The sequence below is a fragment of the Mobula birostris genome, chromosome 25 (genome assembly GCF_030028105.1).
Source record: "Mobula birostris isolate sMobBir1 chromosome 25, sMobBir1.hap1, whole genome shotgun sequence".
NCBI classification, from domain to species: domain Eukaryota; kingdom Metazoa; phylum Chordata; class Chondrichthyes; order Myliobatiformes; family Myliobatidae; genus Mobula; species Mobula birostris.
Genome location: NC_092394.1, coordinates 61,023,037 through 61,042,847, shown reverse-complemented (window position 1 = coordinate 61,042,847; position 19,811 = coordinate 61,023,037). Strand labels below are relative to the sequence as shown.

The window sequence follows — 19,811 nt, the reverse complement described above, 5'->3', positions numbered from 1 at the left end:
CTCTCCAAGCTTGAGAGTAGAGGTGCAGTCTGTTTAATCTCTGCTCATGCAACAAGTTCTAACATCCCATCCTATAACCCATCCAAGAATCAATTTGGTTATATTGCAAATATTTCCTTTCGTTTTATGGAGAACAAATCTGTCAATAATGTTCCAAGTGTATCAGGCCCCTATATAATTGCAGTAAGATGGCCTGATTCTTCTACTCAAATGATCTTGCAGATAAGCCAAGATATCCTTTGCCTTTTCTGGTTGCTTGCTGTATCTGCCTATTAACTGTCAATTGTTTGTATACAAGGATAGCAAGATCACTCTGTTGGTTATATATTCTATTGGCTCTCATGTAGGCCATGAAAGTTGAATCTTTCCCTTCAAATTTATTCTCCAGCCTTGAGGAAATGTGCAATGAAGACCCTACTTTTATTATACCTTGTCACTGCTATGTTGGTTTTCAGTCACCCAACTTGAATGGCCTTTGTATCATTATTCTATGATCAGTTTGCTCATTCTCCCTGCAGTGTTTGCTCTGTTAGAATTGAGCACCTATCGGACAAATGCAGAGCTGAGGCTCCAGTGCTGTCTTTTGGATTCACGTACATGCCACGTTCAGAGTCACCATCCTATGTCTTTTGACTTCTCGTGGAACAGTGTTCAGATAACCTTCCCCTTTCCTGAATCATTGTGTTGTCCTGATCTCATATTCCAGTTTATTGACTCTTAATTCCTTTTATTGCAAACGCTTGCACACCATAGTAAAACATACTGTCCCTTCTTGGTAAATCCAAGGCTCATATTTCCTGCCATTGCCGTTAACCAACTTCAGTGTGCGGGAGGTTTTTCTGTCTTTATCTTGTCTTTACTGAGAGTTATGATAGGAAAAGTATATTGAGCTCTTAAGCCATGCTGTTTATGTCCTGGGAATGGTGATAGGTTGGTGTGTTTAGTGATGCTGTGATTGTCCTGGGAACTGGTACAGGAAAGAGATTTTGCTATGAATTTCATTTTAGTATTTACTTCTATTACAAAACATAGAAAGGACTGTACTGTGAATGTAATTTACATATATTACCTCTTTTGAGAGTATTTGAAGTGGGCAACATAGAATGTGCATGGTTGTCTTGATCACACCAATTTTCACAGAATGGCAACACAATTTCCCTCAACTTATCTAGCACCTCAAGTACTTGAACCCTCTTGAACTGGAGATTAATGGTAATGCTGGAATGAGGTAAATGATGAATTGGATAATGTTTTATTCTCTATATTCCTTGTCTTCATCCACAAACTATATACCATTTTACCCCCAGGTACAGCGTGTTTTACCGCAGTGGCTCTCCAAACCTACATTGGTCAACAAAGATATCAAACAGAATCTTATAGGACTTGAGGATGTTCCAGGAATCCACCCTAAACTAATTCAGAAGCTTCAAGCCAATGGGATCCATTCCTTCTTCCCAGGTATGTTGCATCCTTATTTTTTATATATATAGTTCTGTTTGTCTTCAAGATCAAGAGCAATTTTATGAGGTGCATAAATCGTAAGATTTAAGAACGGTATTTTATTGGAGGGATAAATAGATATACTTTATTAATCCCGAGGGAAATTTGGTTTCGTTACAGCCACACCAACCAAGAATAGAGTGTAAGTATAGCAATACAAACCCCCCAACAATCAAACAACAAAATGCAAACTATGCCAGATGGAAAATAAGTCCAGGACCAGTCTATTGGCTCAGGGTGTCTGACCCTCCATGGGAGGAGCTGCACGTTCGATGGCCGCAGGCAGGAACGACCTCCCGTGCCGACAAGTGTTGTATCACGGTGGAATGTGGCCGAAGTCCAACAGTAAAAAGTTCAGTATCCGGTCTACAAACACGTTCCTCGATCGTAATATACCCCGGATTGCACCATCTGTTGTTAACCAGATCAGTAAGCACGCAACTCCTTTACGCTTACCACTCTCAGTGCACTTCCGGTCAGCTGGAACGGTATTGCCCACCGAACTCCTCTTCTCCATAAGTCTCTGTTGTCTCAACCCGGTCCTCTTTCCTCGGCTTTGTGATCCCCCTCTGTGTGTTTTCCTCCGGATTTGAGCAGGGGTGTCCGCTGCTCTGCTTGCTAAACCGGCCGGGATTAGCTGGTCCCTGGAATACACAATGCGACCTTGCTTCTGTCCTGTGTGTCGGAACGTAACCATTTCCAGCGCTAAAAAAAACCCAAATAAAACTCTCTCTACCAGCATGTTAGAGAGGGTGCAGCTTCGACGTGTTACCGTGAGAAAAAATACAAAAAATAACATAAATTGAAAAGTAAGAAGAAGAAAGTAAGAATAGATCGAAACGGCTGTACCAGGCTGCATGCACGACCGGTGCATGCGCACTAAATGGCTGATAATGAAAGGGTATAGATATAAGCTAAATGAAAATGCCGAAGTTACACAATGATTTACTTTTAAACATGAATTTTAGAATTCATGAATTTTTGATGCTCAGATTTACAAATCTACTGGACATATTGTCCTTTAACTTTTGCCTTCAAACAGAAATTGGATAAATACTACTTAAAAGATAAATTTGTGAGGATGTGAGAAAAGAGTTTGTGTTAAGAATAAGTAATAGGTTTTTGAAAGAACAGGTACAGACTAAGTGGCTGGTGGCTGCTTCCTAATCTATTACATATTTTTGTGATACCTTGGGTATATTGTATCTGTTCGTGTTCAAAATCATCCTACCTATCATGATCAAGTAAATCATGCCTGTGTCATTGATTTTAAGATGGTTTTTCCCCTCAGAATGTTCTATACTCTTGATGATGTCCTTTCCCCTAGAATCAGGCACTGTTAGCAATTATATAAATACCTATTATATAAATACCTATCTGCCCTCTCGCTATTGGGCTGAATCTGGCAAATGAAGCTTGCACGGGGCATTTTGATCAGTATGGTCGCTTGGGCCGAAGGGCCTGTATGTGCTGTATGACATTGACTGTATTCACTTCCCAATGATTTCTGTCCTTCACTGTTATGTACCTTCCATCCTCTGGATTTCTCTCTCAAGTGTGGCTCTCTCCCAGAAGTCTGTTAACACATGGTGCAAGTTTACAAGTGCACCATGATACTTTACAGACCTGATATTTTCTGCTCTTTGATGAGTGTTCTGCCTGTGGAATTATATTTTCAGGGATATACGATCAGGAATCTCTTAGCCTTCATTATCTTCTGCAATAATTCTGCCTACCACTGAAGTTTGGGAGCCTCAGCTTGAATAATTGCTTCTAACTTACAGTTCCTTGGCCTCTAACTTGGACACATCCAATAGTTTGAGGGGGATCCCTTCATTTGCAAAATTATATTTATCTGTTCACTTAACTTGCATTAGCTTCCTTTCCTTTGATGGCTCCATTTGAAAATTCCTTTGCTTGTTTTTAAACCTTTCCCCTCCATAGTAATAATTCTTCCAAGTAGGCAACCTTACCTGAACAGCTCCAATTCTTATTTTCACCACTGCCGTTTATGCTCCTAACTATGAAGGACCAGTGCTCTGGAATCCCCACCCTCTTTCTCCTGCTTGCCTACCTATCTTTCGTTTTGTCTTTTACAAGATCCTTAGAGCCGATCTTGACCCCAAGCTAAGTCAACCTAGCATCTCCTTTGTTTTGTGTTGCTGTTGGTCTGTTAACACTTGTGAAATATCTTGGGGTGTTAAGCTATATTATCAGCATTATCTGTAGGTAAAACATGTGACTGGGCTAAATAGGATATGTTTAGATATTTTTCAGCAGGCAAATGATTTCCTCTTTAGTTTCAGCCAAGTATGTTAGTTGAGCCTGTGCATATTTGAATTGCCATTACTAAGGAAGAGTGAATGTTTAAGGCCAACTGACTTTGGGTGTATTTGGAACATAACAGGTTATTTTCCATAGGGAAGAAAATATATTTTACAATTTCAGAAAGTAAGTTGAGGAATCTTTTAGATCCAGGTGCAGATTCCAGTTCAGCTTTGTTTATCACATGTACATCGAAACATACAGTGAAATGTGTCGTTCGTTAACTGCCAACACAGCCAGGGTTGTTCTGGGGGTAGCCCTCAAATGTTGCCTGACATTCTGGTGCTAAGCAACACACACAAAATGCCGGGAGGGAGATCAGTGGGGAAGGACGAATGGACAAGGGAGTCGCATAGGGGGCAATCCCTGTGGAAAGCAGAAAGTGGGGTGGAGGGAAAGATGTCTTGGTGGTGGGATCCCATTGGAGGTGATGGAAATTTCAGAGAATTATGTGCTGGATGCAGAGGCTAGAGAGGTGGTAGGTGAGGACAAGAGGAACCCTATCCCTGGTAGAGTGGCGGGAGGATGGGTAAGGGCAGATGTGTATGAAATAGAGAAGATGCGGTTGGGGGCAGTGTTGATAGTGGAGGAATGGACGCCCGATTGCTAACGTGTGTTACTTGGGAAATCTTGGTCTCCATCCTATCACAGGCATTATTTTTGTCCTCTCCACTTCTCACTTCCCTTTCCTGTAATGTAAAACATACCAATTCTCTCACTTTTCCGGTTCTAATGAAGAGCCATTGTCCAGAAAGATTAACGTTTCCTCTTTTCTCAGATGCTTTACATTGTTCATTATCTATGATTCAGATGAATTTATTGCTGTATACACCAGGGTGCATGAAGCTGAAAGTAAAGTTTATTCTCATATGCGTAAGTACATGTATGCTCAAGTGCGATGAAGCATTTACTTGCAGAGACGTGACAGGCATACAGCATCATAAAAGCAGCTTTCACATGAAAAACATCAATCATACACGAATAAACTCTTCTCGGGCTTCCAGCTAGGTACAGGTATCAATTCTAACCGACGTTTCCGTGACAAACGCTCCCATCTTCTTCAGGGATGTTCTTCCCAAGGAGATCTTCCATCTTCCCATCTATGCTGGGAAAGCACTAGATCCTTTATCAATCGGCAGTAAAAATCTAGAGCTTTTTCATCAGCCTAACCTTGTCCTGACAAAAAAAATCAGTAAAGGCAGTTGAAAATGTTAAAGAGGAAAACTTAGTAGATATTGATTGGGTGCAAGTGTCAATGCGATAAGAAACAAAGGCTGATAAATGGAAGGCAGATTCAAACAACTGAATCGCCAATTCCTGTTCCTGTTACTGCTCTTTGAAGGTTGAAATGTGCACCATTGTTTACTGGTGGGAATTACCATGTTACGCAAAATCCCCACTACTGTTCCTGCAATTTTCCACATATTGATTGGGACTCCCATACTGTTAAAGGTCCAGATGGGTTAGAGTTTGTAAAATGTGTTCAGGAAAGTTTTCTAAATCAATATATAGGGGTACCAACTAGAGAGGATGCAATATTAGATCTCCTATCAGGAAACGAGTTAGGACAGGTGACGGAAGTGTGTGTAGGGGAGCACTTTGGTTCCAGTGATCATAACGCCATTAGTTTCAACTTGATCATGGATAAAGATAGATCTGGTCCTCGGGTTGAGGTTCTAAACTGGAAAAAGGCCAAATTTGAAGAAATGAGAAAGGATCTAAAAAGTGTGAATTGGGACAGGTTGTTCTCTGGCAAGGATGTGATTGGTAAGTGGGAGGCCTTCAAAGGAGAAATTTTGAGAGTGCAGAGTTTGTATGTTCCTGTCAGGATTAAAGGCAAAGTGAATAAGAATAAGGAACCTTGGTTCTCAAGGGATATTGGAACTCTGATAAAGAAGAAGAGAGAGATGTATGACATATATAGGAAACAGGGAGCAAATAAGGTGCTTGAGGAATATAAAAAGTGCAAAAAAAACTTAAGAAAGGAATCAGGAGGGCCAAAAGAAGACATGAGGTTGCTTTGGCAGTCAAGATGAAGGATAATCCAAAGAGCTTTTACAGGTATATTAAGAGCAAAAGGATAGTAAGGGATAAAATTGGTCCTCTTGAAGATCAGAGTGGTTGGCTATGTATGGAACCAAAAGAAATGGAGATCTTAAATGGGTTTTTTGCATCTGTATTTACTAAGGAAACTGGCATGGAGGCAATGAAAATAAGGCAAACAAGTAGTGAGGTCATGGAACCTACACAGATTGAAGAGGAGGAGGTGCTTCTATCTTAACATAACATAGACATAGAATAGTACAGCACAGTACAGGCCCTTCGGCCCACAATGTTGTGCCGATCCTCAAACCCTGCCTTCCATATAAGCCCCCACCTTAAATTCCTCCATATACCTGTCTAGTAATCTCTTAAACTTCACCAGTGTATCTGCCTCCACCACTGACTCAGGCAGTGCATTCCACGCACCAGCCACTCTCTGAGTGAAAAACCTTGCTCTAATATTTCCTTTGAACTTCCCACCCCTTACCTTAAAGCCATGTCCTCTTGTATTGAGCAGTGGTGCCCTGGGGAAGAGGCGCTGGCTATCCACTCTATCTATTCCTCTTATTATCTTGTACACCTCTATCATGTCTCCTCTCATCCTCCTCCTCTCCAAAGAGTAAAGCCCTAGCTCCCTTAATCTCTGATCATAATGCATACTCTCTAAACCAGGCAGCATCCTGGTAAATCTCCTCTGTACCCTTTCCAATGCTTCCACATCCTTCCTATAGTGAGGCGACCAGAACTGGACACAGTACTTCAAGTCTGGCCTAACCAGAGTTTTATAGAGCTGCATCATTAAGTCCCTCGACTTATGAAAGCTAACACCCCATAAGCTTTCTTAACTACCCTATCCACCTGTGAGGCAACTTTCAGGGATCTGTGGACATGTACCCCGAGATCCCTCTGCTCCTCCTCACTACCAAGTATCCTGCCATTTTCTTTGTACTCTGCCTTGGAGTTTGTCCTTCCAAAGTGTACCACCTCACACTTCTCCGGGTTGAACTCCATCTGCCACTTCTCAGCCCCCTTCTACATCCTGTCAATGTTTCTCTGCAATCTTTGACAATCCTTTACACTATCTACAACACCACCAACCTTTGTGTCATCTGCAAACTTGCCAACCCACCCATCTACCCCCACATCCAGGTCATTAGTAAAAATCACGAAAAGTGGAGGTCCCAGAACAGATCCTTGTGGGACACCACTAGTCACAATCCTGAGGCAAATCAGAGTAGATAAATCCCAAGGACCTGATGGGATATTCCCTTGGAAGAACACTAGGGTTGAAATTGCAGGGGCCCTGGCAGATATATTTAAAATGCTGGTATCTACGGGTGAAGTGCTGGAGGATTGGAGAGTGGCTCATGTTGTTCCGTTGTTTAAAAAAGGCTCCAGAAGTAATTCGGGAAATTATAGGCCGGTAAGTTTGACGTCGGTAGTAGGTAAGTTATTGGAAGGAGTACTAAGAGATAGGATCTACAATTATTTGGATAGACAGGGACTTATTAGGGAGAGTCAACATGACCTTGTGTGTGGTAGGTCATGTTTGACCAATCTATTGGAGTTTTTCGAGGAGGTTACCAGGAAAGTGGATGAAGGGAAGGTAGTGGATATTGTCTACATGGACTTCAGTAAGGCCTTTGACAAGGTCCCGCATGGGAGGTTAGTTAGGAAAATTCAGTCACTAGGTATACATGGAGAGGTGGTAAATTGGATTAGACATTCGCTCAATGGAAGAAGCTAGAGAGTGGTAGTGGAGAATTGCTTCTCCGAGTGGAGACCTGTGACTAGTGGTGTGCCACAGGGATCAGTGCTGGGTCCATTGTTATTTGTCATCTATATCAATGATCTGGATGATAATGTGGTAAATTGGATCCGCAAATTTGCTGATGATACAAAGATTGGAGGTGTAGTGGACAGTAAGGAAGGTTTTCAAAGCCTGCAGAGGGATTCGGACCAGCTGGAAAAATGGGCTGAAAAATGGCAGATGGAGTTTAATACAGACAAGTGTGAGGTATTGCACTTTGGAAGGACAAACCAAGATAGAACATACAAGGTAAATGGTAAGGCACTGAGGAGTGCAGTAGAACAGAGGGATATGGGAATACAGATACAAAATTCCTTAAAAGTGGTGTCACAGGTAGATAGGGTCGTAAAGAGAGCTTTTGGTACATTGGCCTTTATTAATCAAAGTATTGAGTATAAGAGTTGGAATGTTATGGTGAGGTTGTATAAGGCATTGGTGAGGCCGAATTTGGAGTATTGTGTTCAGTTTTGGTCACCAAATTACAAGAAGGATAATAATAAGGTTGAAAGAGTGCAGAGAAGGTTTACAAGGAGGTTGCTGGGACTTGAGAAACTGAGTTACAGAGAAAGTGTAGTCGGTGGTGGGGAAACTGCTGGAGTCAGTTAACAAGGATGTGATAACAGCACATTTGGAAAGCGGTGAAATGATCGGACAAAGTCAGCATGGATTTGTGAAAGGAAAATCATGTCTGACGAATCTCACAGAATTTTTTGAGGACGTAACTAGTAGAGTGGATAGGGGAGAACCAGTGGATGTGGTATATTTGGATTTTCAGAAGGCTTTTGACAAGGTCCCACACAGGAGATTAGTGTGCAAACTTAAAGCACACGGTATTGGGGGTATTGTGGGTGGAGAGTTGGTTAGCAGACAGGAAGCAAAGAGTGGGAACAAACGGGACCTTTTCAGAATGGCAGGCGGTGACTAGTGGGGTACCGCAAGGCTCAGTGCTGGGACCCCAGTTGTTTACAATATATATTAATGACTTGGATGAGGGAATTAAATGCAGCATCTCCAAGTTTGCGGATGACACGAAGCTGGGTGGCAGTGTTAGCTGTGAGGAGGATGCTAAGAGGATGCAGGGTGACTTGGATAGGTTGGGTGAATGGGCAAATTCATGGCAGATGCAATTTAATGTGGATAAATGTGAAGTTATCCACTTTGGTGGCAAAAATAGGAAAACAGATTATTATCTGAATGGTGGCCGATTAGGAAAAGGGGAGGTGCAACGAGACCTGGGTGTCATTATACACCAGTCATTGAAAGTAGGTATGCAGGTACAGCAGGCGGTGAAAAAGGCGAATGGTATGCTGGCATTTATAGCGAGAGGATTTGAGTACAGGAGCAGGGAGGTACTACTGCAGTTGTACAAGGCCTTGGTGAGACCACACCTGGAGTATTGTGTGCAGTTTTGGTCCCCTAATCTGAGGAAAGACATCCTTGCCATAGAGGGAGTACAAAGAAGGTTCACCAGATTGATTCCTGGGATGGCAGGACTTTCATGTGAAGAAAGACTGGATGAACTGGGCTTGTACTCGTTGGAATTTAGAAGATTGAGGGGGGATCTGATTGAAACGTATAAGATCCTAAAGGGATTGGACAGGCTAGATGCAGGAAGATTGTTCCCGATGTTGGGGAAGTCCAGAACGAGGGGCCACAGTTTGAGGATAGAGGGGAAGCCTTTTAGGACCGAGATTAGGAAAAACTTCTTCACACAGAGAGTGGTGAATCTGTGGAATTCTCTGCCACAGGAAACAGTTGAGGCCAGTTCATTGGCTATATTTAAGAGGGAGTTAGATATGGCCCTTGTGGCTACGGGGGTCAGGGGGTATGGAGGGAAGGCTGGGGCGGGGTTCTGAGTTAGATGATCAGCCATGATCATAATAAATGGCGGTGCAGGCTCGAAGGGCCGAATGGCCTACTCCTGCACCTATTTTCTATGTTTCTATGTGCTACACACAGAGCTAGAAATAACGACACACAGTGTGTAAGTTGCACTCGAGACAAGTTTATTCAAACTTCGCGGCACTGGCTTTTAAGCAGTTCCCTTCCAGCCCTCTCTGGGCAGAAATGACATCAGAGGTGCATTACAGAAGTCTCTCCCGGCGCGCGGGCTATTTTGTGAGCCGGTTCGCTTGTGTAGAAAGTGGGTCACCACATACCCTCCCCCCCCCCAGAACCGGCGATACACCCCCAATGTCCACAGTCTGGATCAGTCTCTGTTTGGGCGCTGCAGTGCCTGAACCTCGACCGGCTGCGCCAAGTCCACATGGGCCAGTTTGAGTTGGTCCACCATGAAAACCTCCTCTTTCCCCCCAATGTCCAGAACGTACATGGACCTGTTGTTACTGATCAGCTTGACCGGCCCCTCATACAGCCGCTGTAGCAGTGCCCGGTGTGCGCCCCTTCGTACGAATACAGACTTACAGTTCTGCAGGTCTTTGGGTACGCAGGTCGGGATCTGTCCATGCTGTGAAGTCGGTACGGGGGCCAAGTTGCTGAGCCTTTCGCATAGTCTGTCCAGGACTGCTGTGGGTTCTTCCTGTTGCCCCCTTGAGGCTGGTATGAACTCTCCTGGGACGACCAGGGTGTGCCGTACACCAGCTCGGCTGACGAGGCGTGCAGATCCTGTTTGGGTGCTGTGCAGATTCCAAGCAGGACCCAGGGAAGCTCGTCCACCCAGTTAGGCCCTTTCGGGCGGGCCATGAGAGCCGACTTCAGGTGACGGTGGAAGCGTTCCACTAGTCCGTTTGACTGTGGGTGGTATGCAGCTGTGTGGTGTAATTGTGTTCCCAACAGACTAGCCACAGCCGACCACAGGCTGGAGGGGAACCGGGCGCCTCTGTCGGAGGTAATGTGGGCCGGTATCCCGAAGCGTGCTACCCAGGTTGCAATCAGTGCTCAGGCGCAGGAATTGGCTGTGGTGTCGTTGAGCGGGACCGCCTCTGGCCATCTCGTGAACCAGTCTATCATAGTTACGAGGTACCGCGGTCCTCGCGACACTGGCAGGGGCCCCACGATATCCACATGAATGTGGTCGAACCTCCGGCGGGTGGGTTCGAACTGCTGCGGCGGGGCTTTGGTATGCCGCTGCACCTTGGCTGTTTGGCACTGCGTGCACTTTTTGGCCCATTTGCTGACCTGTTTGTGAAGTCCGTGCCACACAAACTTGCTGGAGACCATCCGGACGGTTGTCCTGATAGATGGGTGCGTCACACAGGAGGGTCCTCTCACCTGGGCCTACGAGGAAGTTTTGCAGCTGCAAACCCGAGACTGCGGTCCTGTAGCTGGGCATCTCGTCGTCTGCCTGCTGCGCCTCTGCCAGTGCTGCATAGTCCATCCCCAGGACAGGGCCTGGATAGCTGGTCTGGAGAGTGCGTCTGCCATGACGTTGTCCTTTCCCGAGACATGCTGGATGTCCGTCGTGTACTCGGAGATGTAGGACAGATATCGCTGCTGGCGGGCCGACCAGGGATCGGGCACCTTTGCGAACGCGAAGGTCAACGGTTTGTGGTCTGTGAACGCGGTGAACGGTCTGCCTTCTAAGAAGTACCTGAAATGTCGGATTGCCAGATATAGTGCCAACAGCTCCCGGTCGAAGGCACTGTACTTGAGTTCAGGTGGCCGTAGGTGCCTGCTGAAGAACGCCAGGTGTTGCCAGCACCCCTCGATGAGTAGCTCCAGTGCCCCACCGACTGCTGTGTTGGATGTGTCCACTGTGAGGGCGGTTGGAATGTCCATTCTGGGCTGCACCAGCATTGCGGCGTCTGTCAAGGCTTCCTTGGCTTTAATGAAAGCGGCCGCGGCCTCTTCGTCCCAAGTAATGTCCTTGCCTTTACCCGCCATCAGGGTGAGCAAAGGGCGCATGATACGGGCTGCTGAGGGGAAGAAGCGGTGGTAGAAGTTCACCATACCAACGAACTCCTGCAGGCCTTTGACTTTGTTGGGCCGGGTGAAGTCGCGGATCGTGTCTACCTTGGCGGGCAGAGGTGTTGTCCTGTCTTTGGTAATTCTGTGGCCCAGGAAGTCGATGGTGTCGAGTCCGAACTGACATTTGGCCGGGTTGATCGTGAGGCCGAGATCACTCGGGCAGGAGTAGAGCTGGCAGAGGTGGGACAGATGCTCCTGATGACTACTGCTGGCTATGAGGATGCCGTCCGAATAGATGAACACAAAGTCCAGGTTGCGTCCCACCGCATCCATTAGTCGCTGGAACGTTTGTGCGGCATTCTTCAGGCCGAACGGCATTCGGAGGAATTCGAACAGGCTGAGCGGGGTGACGAGTGCTGTTTTGGGGATGTCTTCAGGGTGTGCCGGGATTTGTTGGTACCCCCGGATGAGGTCTACTTTGGAAAAGGTGCTTGCCTCATGCAGGTTTGCTGCAAAGTCCTGTATGTCATAATCATACTTCATTAATCCTGGGGGAAATTGGTTTTTGTTACAGTTGCTCCATAAATAATAAATAATAATAGAACCATAAACAGTTAAATAGTAATATGTAAATTATGCCAGTAAATTATGAAATAAGTCCAGGACCAGCCTATTGGCTCAGGATGTCTGACCCTTCAAGGGAGGGGTTGTAAAGTTTGATGGCCACAGGCAGGAATGACTTCCTATGACGCTCAGTGCTACATCTCGGTGGGATGAGTCTCTGGCTGAATGTACTCCTGTGCCCGACCAGTACATTATGTAGTGGATGGGAGACGTTGTCCAAGATGGCATGCAACTTGGACAGCATCCTCTTTTCAGACACCACCGTCAGAGAGTCCAGTTCCATCCTCGCAACATCACTGGCCTTACGAATGAGTTTGTTGATTCTGTTGGTGTCTGCCACCCTCATCCTGCTGCCCCAGCACACAACAACAAACATGATCTCACTGGCCACCACAGACTCGTAGAATATCCAGGTGTTAAAAGACCTCAGTCTCCTCAGGAAATAGAGACGGCTCTGGCCCTTGTCTCAGTGTTCTTTGACCAGTCCAGTTTATTGTCAATTCGTATCCCCAGGTATTTGTATCCTCCACACTGACCCCCTGGATGGAAACAGGGGTCACCGGTACTTTAGCTCTCCTCAGGTCTACCACAAGCTCCTTAGTCTTTTTCACATTAAGCTGCAGATAATTCTGCTCACACCATGTGACAAAGTTTCCTACCGTAGCCCTGTACTCAGCCTCAACTCCCTTGCTGATGCATCCAACTATGGCAGAGTCATCAGAAAACTTATGAAGATGACAAGACTTTGTGCAGTAGTTGAAGTCCGAGGTGTAAATGGTGAAGAGAACGGGAGACAAGACAGTCCCCTGTGGAGCCCCAGTGCTGCTGATCACTCTGTCGGACACACAGTGTTGCAAGCACACGTACTGTGGTCTGCCAGTCAGGTAATCAAGAATCCATGATACCAGAGAAGCATCCACCTGCATCACTGTCAGCTTCTCCCCCAGCAGAGCAGGGCGGATGGTGTTGAACGCACTAGAGAAGTCAAAAAACATGACCCTCACAGTGCTTGCTGGCTTGTCCAGTTGGGCGTAGACACGGTTCAGCAGGAAGATGATGGCATCCTCAACTCCTAGTCGGGGGTGGTAGGCGAACTGGAGGGGATCTCAGTGTGGCCTGACCATAGGCTGGAGCAGCTCCAGAACAAGTCTCTCCAGGGTCTTCATGATGTGGGAGGTCAATGCCACCAGTCTGTAGTCATTGAGGCCGCTGGGGCGCGGCGTCTTCGGCACAGGGACGAGGCAGGACATCTTCCACAATACAGGAACCCTCCGGAGCCCCAGGCTCAGGTTGAATACATGGCGAAGTACTCCACATAGCTGAGGGGCACAGGCTTTGATCACCCTGGTACTGACACCATCCGGTCCTGCAGCCTTGCTTGGGTTGAGACATTTCAGCTGTCTTCTGACCTGTTCAGCTGTGAAGCCCACCGTGGTGGTTTCGTGTGGGGAAGTGGTATAGTCATGAGAGCAGGGTGGGGGACTGTGAGGAGGGGTAGGAGGGGAGAGTGGAATATGTGTTGGTTGGGGGCCGACAACAGATGGCTCATGTGTGGGATGGGCAGGGGCCACACTGTCAAATCTGTTAAAGAACAGGTTAGGTTCATTGACCCTGTCCACACTGCCTTCCGCTCCTCTGTTGCTAGTTTGCCGGAACCCAGTGATGGTCCTCATCCCCCTCCAGACCTCTCTCATGTTGTTCTGCTGGAGTTTCCACTCAAGCTTCCTCCTGTACCTGTCTTTAGCCTCCCTGATCCTGGCTTTCAGGTCAGTCTGTATTGCCCTCAGCTCCTCCCTATTTCCATCTCTAAACACCCTCTTTTTAGCGTTCAGCATATCCTTAATGCCCTTTGTCACCCATGGCTTGTTATTTGAATAACAAAGGACAGTTCTTGTCGGAACATTGCAGTCCACACAGAAGTTGATGTAACCAGTGATGCACTCTGTGAGCCCATCAATATCCTCTCCATGTGGCTTACAGAGTGCCTGCCAGTCTGTCACCTCAAAACCACCCTGAAGCGCCTCATAAGCCTCCTCCGACCATTTTCTCACTGTCCTCGAGGTTGCAGGTTTACTCTTCACCAGAGGCATGTAGCAGGGTTTTAGATGCAAACAACAGGAATTCTGCAGATGCTGGAAATTCAAGCAACACACATAAAAGTTGCTGATGAACGCAGCAGGCCAGGCAGCATCTCTAGGAAGAGGTGCAGTCGACGTTTCAGGCCGAGACCCTTCGTCAGGACTAACTGAAGGAAGAGTGAGTAAGGGATTTGAAAGTTGGACGGGGAGGGGGAGATCCAAAATGATAGGAGAAGACAGGATGGGGAGGGATGGAGCCAAAAGCTGGACAGGTGATAGGCAAAAGGGGATACGAGAGGATCATGGGACAGGAGGTCCGGGAAGAAAGACGGGTGGGGGGGGACCCAGAGGATGGGCAAGGGGTATATTCAGAGGGTCAGAGGGAGAAAAAGGAGAGTGAGAGAAAGAATGTGTGTATAAAAATAAGTAACAGATGGGGTACGAGGGGGAGGTGGGGCATTAGCGGAAGTTAGAGAAATCGATGTTCATGCCATCAGGTTGGAGGCTACCCAGACGGAATATAAGGTGTTGTTCCTCCAACCTGAGTGTGGCTTCATCTTTACAATAGAGGAGGCCGTGGATAGACATGTCAGAATGGGAATGGGATGTGGAATTAAAATGTGTGGCCACTGGGAGATCCTGCTTTCTCTGACGGACAGAGCGTAGATGTTCAGCAAAGCGGTCTCCCAGTCTGCGTCGGGTCTCGCCAATATATAAAAGGCCACATCGGGAGCACCGGACACAGTATATCATCCCAGCCGACTCACAGGTGAAGTGTTGCCTCACCTGGAAGGACTGTTTGGGGCCCTGAATGGTGGTAAGGGAGGAAGTGTAAGGGCTTTGTAGCACTTGTTCCGCTTACACGGATAAGTGCCAGGAGGGAGATCAGTGGGGAGGGATGGGGGGGACGAATGGACAAGGGAGTTGCGTAGGGAGCGATCCCTGCGGAATGCAGGGGGGGGGGAGGGAAAGGTGTGCTTAGTGGTGGGATCCCGTTGGAGGTGGCGGAAGTTACGGAGAATAATATGTTGGACCCGGAGGCTGTTGGGTTGGTAGGTGAGGACCAGGGGAACCCTATTCCTAGTGGGGTGGCGGGAGGATGGAGTGAGAGCAGATGTACGTGAAATGGGGGAGATGCGTTTAAGAGCAGAGTTGATAGTGGAGGAAGGGAAGCCCCTTTCTTTAAAAATCCATTTCCGACACCTCCCTCCCCTTTCTAGATCTTTTTGTCTCTGTCTCTGGATCCATTTCCAACACCTCCCTCCCCTTTCTAGATCTTTCTGTCTCTGGAGACAGCTTATCCATTGATGTCTACTATAAGCCTACTGACTCTCACAGCTATCTGGACTATTCCTCTTCTCACCCTGTCTCTTGCAAAAACGCCATCCCCTTCTTGCAATTCCTCCGTCTCTGCCGCATCTGCTCTCAGGATGAGACTTTTCATTCTAGGACGAGGGAGATGTCTTCCTTTTTTAAAGAAAGGGGCTTCCCTTCCTCCACTATCAACTCTGCTCTTAAACGCATCTCCCCCATTTCACGTACATCTGCTCTCACTCCATCCTCCCGCCACCCCACTAGGAATAGGGTTCCCCTGGTCCTCACCTACCACCCCATCAGCCTCCGGGTCCAACATATTCTCCGTAACTTCCGCCACCTCCAATGGGATACCACCACTAAGCACATCTTTCCCTCTCTCCCTCTCTCTGCATTCCGCAGGGATCACTCCCTATGCAACTCCCTTGTCCATTCGTCCCCCCCCATCCCTCCCCACTGATCTCCCTCCTGGCACTTATCCGTGTAAGCGGAACAAGTGCTACACATGCCCTTACACTTCCTCCCTTACCACCATTCAGGGCCCCAAACAGTCCTTCCAGGTGAGGCAACACTTTACCTGTGAGTCGGCTGGGGTGATATACTGCGTCCGGTGCTCCCGATGTGGCCTTTTATATATTGGTGAGACCGGACGCAGACTGGGAGACCGCTTTGCTGAACACCTATGCTCTGTCCGCCAGAAAAAGCAGGATCTCCCAGTGGCCACACATTTTAATTCCACATCCCATTCCCATTCTGTCATGTCTATCCACGGCCTCCTCTACTGTAAAGATGAAGCCACACTCAGGTTGGAGGAACAACACCTTATATTCCGTCTGGGTAGCCTCCAACCTGATGGCATGAACATCGACTTCTCTAACTTCCGCTAATGCCCCACCTCCCCCTCGTACCCCATCTGTTACTTATTTTTATACCCACATTCTTTCTCTCACTCTCCTTTTTCTCCCTCTGTCCCTCTGAATATACCCCTTGCCCATCCTCTGGGTCCCCCCCCCCCCCGTCTTTCTTCCCGGACCTCCTGTCCCATGATCCTCTCGTATCCCCTTTTGCCTATCACCTGTCCAGCTCTTGGCTCCATCCCTCCCTCTCCTGTCTTCTCCTATCATTTTGGATCTCCCCCTCCCCCTCCAACTTTCAAATCCCTTACTCACTCTTCCTTCAGTTAGTCCTTACGAAGGGTCTCGGCCTGAAACGTCGACTGCACCTCTTCCTAGAGATGCTGCCTGGCCTGCTGCATTCACCAGCAACTTTGATGTGTGTTGCTAGGGTTTTAGATGCACCAGATTGTGATCTGACCTTCCCAGTGGGGGGAGGGGAGAGGGGCTGTATGCATCCTTAACGCTAGCGTACATCAAATCCAGAGTCCTCTCCCCTCTGGTTGTACAGCTCACATACTGCGTGAAGTTGGGCAGTGTTCTAGCCATGGTAACATGGTTGAAGTCACCCGAGATGGTAGTGAGGGCACTCGGGTGCTGGGTTTGTAGTCTGGCTATGACGGTGTAAATGATGTTACACGCCGATGTTGGGTTGGCAGAGGGAGGGATGTACACAACAACCACAATTGCATGCGAGATTTCCCTTGGCAAATAATATGGCCGGAGTCCAACAGCAAAAAGTTCAATATCCGGGCTACAGACCTGTTCCTTGATCGTAATATGCCCAGGATTGCACCATCTGTTATTTACCAGAACCGCAAGTCCCCCTCCTTTACGCTTACCGCTCTCAGTGCAATTCCGGTCAGCTCGAACGGTCTGGAAGCCCTCTATGGAAACGTTTTGATCTGGTATGTCCTCGTGCAGCCATGTCTCAGTGAAGCACATGACAATGCACTCTCGAAATGTTCTCTGACTCCTGACAAGCGCAGTCAGTTCGTCCATTTTATTCCCCAGCATGGGGTAGTGGTCTGGAGTTGTAGCCTCGTTCAGTCTGCGGTAGTCACCGCATGGTCTCCAGCCCCCGGCTACTTTGGGCACCATGTGGAAGGGGGAGGCCCATAGGCTGTCGGACCGCTGTAAGACACCCAATTCCTCCATCCTCTTGAACCCCTCCTTCGCCAGGCGGAGCTTGTCCGGGGGAGAGCCTTCATGCGCGGGCATGGAGAGGTGGTCCCTGGGTTGGAATGTGGTGCTGTACTCCGTGTCTGGGCATGGCTGCCGTGAACTGCGGTGCCAGGACCGATGGAAAGTCCACCAGGATTCTGGTGAATTCGTTGTCAGACAGCGTGATGGAGTCCAGGTGTGGGGCCGGCAACTTGGCTTCACCCAGGGAGAACGTCTGGAAAGTCTTGCATGGACCAGTCTTTTTCCTTGCAAGTCGACCAGCAGGCTGTGGGCTCGCAAGAAGTCCACCCCCAGGAGTGGTTGGGCCACGGCGGCCAGTGTGAAGTCTCACGTGAACCAGCTGGCGCCGAACTGTAGCTGCACTGTGCGGGTGCTGTAGGTCTGAATCGTGTTGCCGTTTGCAGCCCTCAGGGTGGGTCCCGTCGCCCTGTTGCAGGTGTCATACCCCGTCGGGGGTAAGACGCTGATCTCCGCTCCGGTGTTGACCAAGAAGCGGCGTCCCGACTGTTTGTCCCAGCCGTACAGCAGGCTATCTTGGTGGCCAGTTGCCGTAGCCATTAGCGGCGGCTGGCCGTGGCGTTTCCCAAAAACTTGCAGGGTGGGCGACAACAGCGAGCTTCTGTGCCCCACCGCTAGTAGTAGAAACACCACTGTTCATTGGCCTCCTCACTCCTGCCTCTGGGTTGTGTGCGCTCTATTGCTAGGCCTGGTCAGGCCTGCTGTTGGGCGCATGGTTTGGTAATCTGTCCAACGGATGCCCGGCTCTCCCTCTTGGCTTTCCACAGTACGTCTGCCCGGACCGCCACCTTCCGGGAGGTCACTGAAATCTGCGTCAGCCAGCAGCAGATGTATGTCCTCGGGCAGTTGTTCTAGGAACGCCTGCTCAAAGATGAGGCAGGGCTTGTGTCCTTCAGCCAGGGCCAGCATCACGTTCATTAATGCTGACGGCGGCCTGTCTCCCAAACCGTCCAGGTGCAGCAAGCGGGCACCTCGCTCACGCCGTGAGAGGCCAAAGGTCTCTAAGAGCAGCGCTTTGAGTGCTGCATATTTGCCTTCTTTGGGGGGGGGGGTGACTGTATGAAATCTCCAACCCATGCAGCTGTCTCCTGGTCAAGGGAGCTCACCACGTAATAGTAACGTGTGGAATCCGAAGATATCTGCCAAATCTGGAACTGGGCTTCTGCTTGGTCAAACCACACGCGTGGTTGCAGCGTCCAGAAAGTTGGCAGTTTTAGCGAAACTGCGTGAACAGATGAAGAGTCGATCATCTTTGGTCCAAATCCCGTTGGGGGTCACCAATGTAGCGATGTGCTACACACAGAGCTAGAAATAACGACACGCAGTCTGTAAGTCGCACTCGAGACTAGTTTATTCAAACTTCGCGGCACTGGCTTTTAAGCAGTTCTCTTCTAGCCCTCTCCGGGCGGAAGTGACGTCAGAGGTGTATTACAAAAGTCTCTCCTGGCGCGCGGGCTATTTTGTGAGCCGGTTCGCTTGTGTAGAAAGTGGGTCACCATAAAAGGTTGAATAGGTTAGGACTTTATTCCCTGGAGCGTAGAAGAATGAGGGGAGATTTGATGGAGGTATATAAAATTATGATGGGTATAGATAGAGTGAATGCAAGGGGGAAAAGTTTAAAGGGAACATTGGGTGGGGGGCTTCTTCACACAGAGTGGTGGGAGTGTGGAATGAGCTACCAGATGAAGTGGTAAATGTAGGCTCACTTTTAACATTTAAGAAAAACTTGGTCAGGTACATGGATGAGAGGTGTATGGACGGATATGGTCCAGGTGCAGGTCAGTGGAACTAGGCAGAAAAGTGGTTTGGCACAGGCAAGAAGGGCCAAAAGGCCTGTTTCTGTGCTGTAATGTTCTATGGTTCTAAGACTAAACATTCTGTGGTTAACTTCTTTTCAATCCTATTTTGCCCTTTGCAGTTCAGGCTGAGGTGATCCCTGCCTTGCTGGAAAGTTCAAAGCATGGGCTTATACTGGGCAGAGCAGGCTACAGGCCAAGTGATATCTGTGTGTCTGCACCAACTGGTAGTGGCAAGACACTGGCATTTGTTATTCCTGTTATTCAGGTGAGCTTGATGTATCACTTCTTTCTATTTTCTGTTTCTTCAATTGGAAATGACAAAAGTGCACTCAGTTAATATTTTAAAAAGCTATAA

General features: G+C 47.9%; 1 protein-coding gene across 1 annotated transcript in view; it reads left to right on the top strand.

Moving 5' to 3' along the window:
* ddx51 (DEAD (Asp-Glu-Ala-Asp) box polypeptide 51) overlaps nucleotides 1-19,811 on the top strand; it is a 110,282-nt gene that overhangs the window by 37,612 nt on the left and 52,859 nt on the right. The window contains exons 5-6 of the mRNA XM_072243726.1: nucleotides 1,308-1,458; nucleotides 19,576-19,721. Of these exons, the coding sequence (XP_072099827.1) occupies nucleotides 1,308-1,458; nucleotides 19,576-19,721 (297 nt within the window). The remainder of the gene's footprint in view (nucleotides 1-1,307; nucleotides 1,459-19,575; nucleotides 19,722-19,811) is intronic.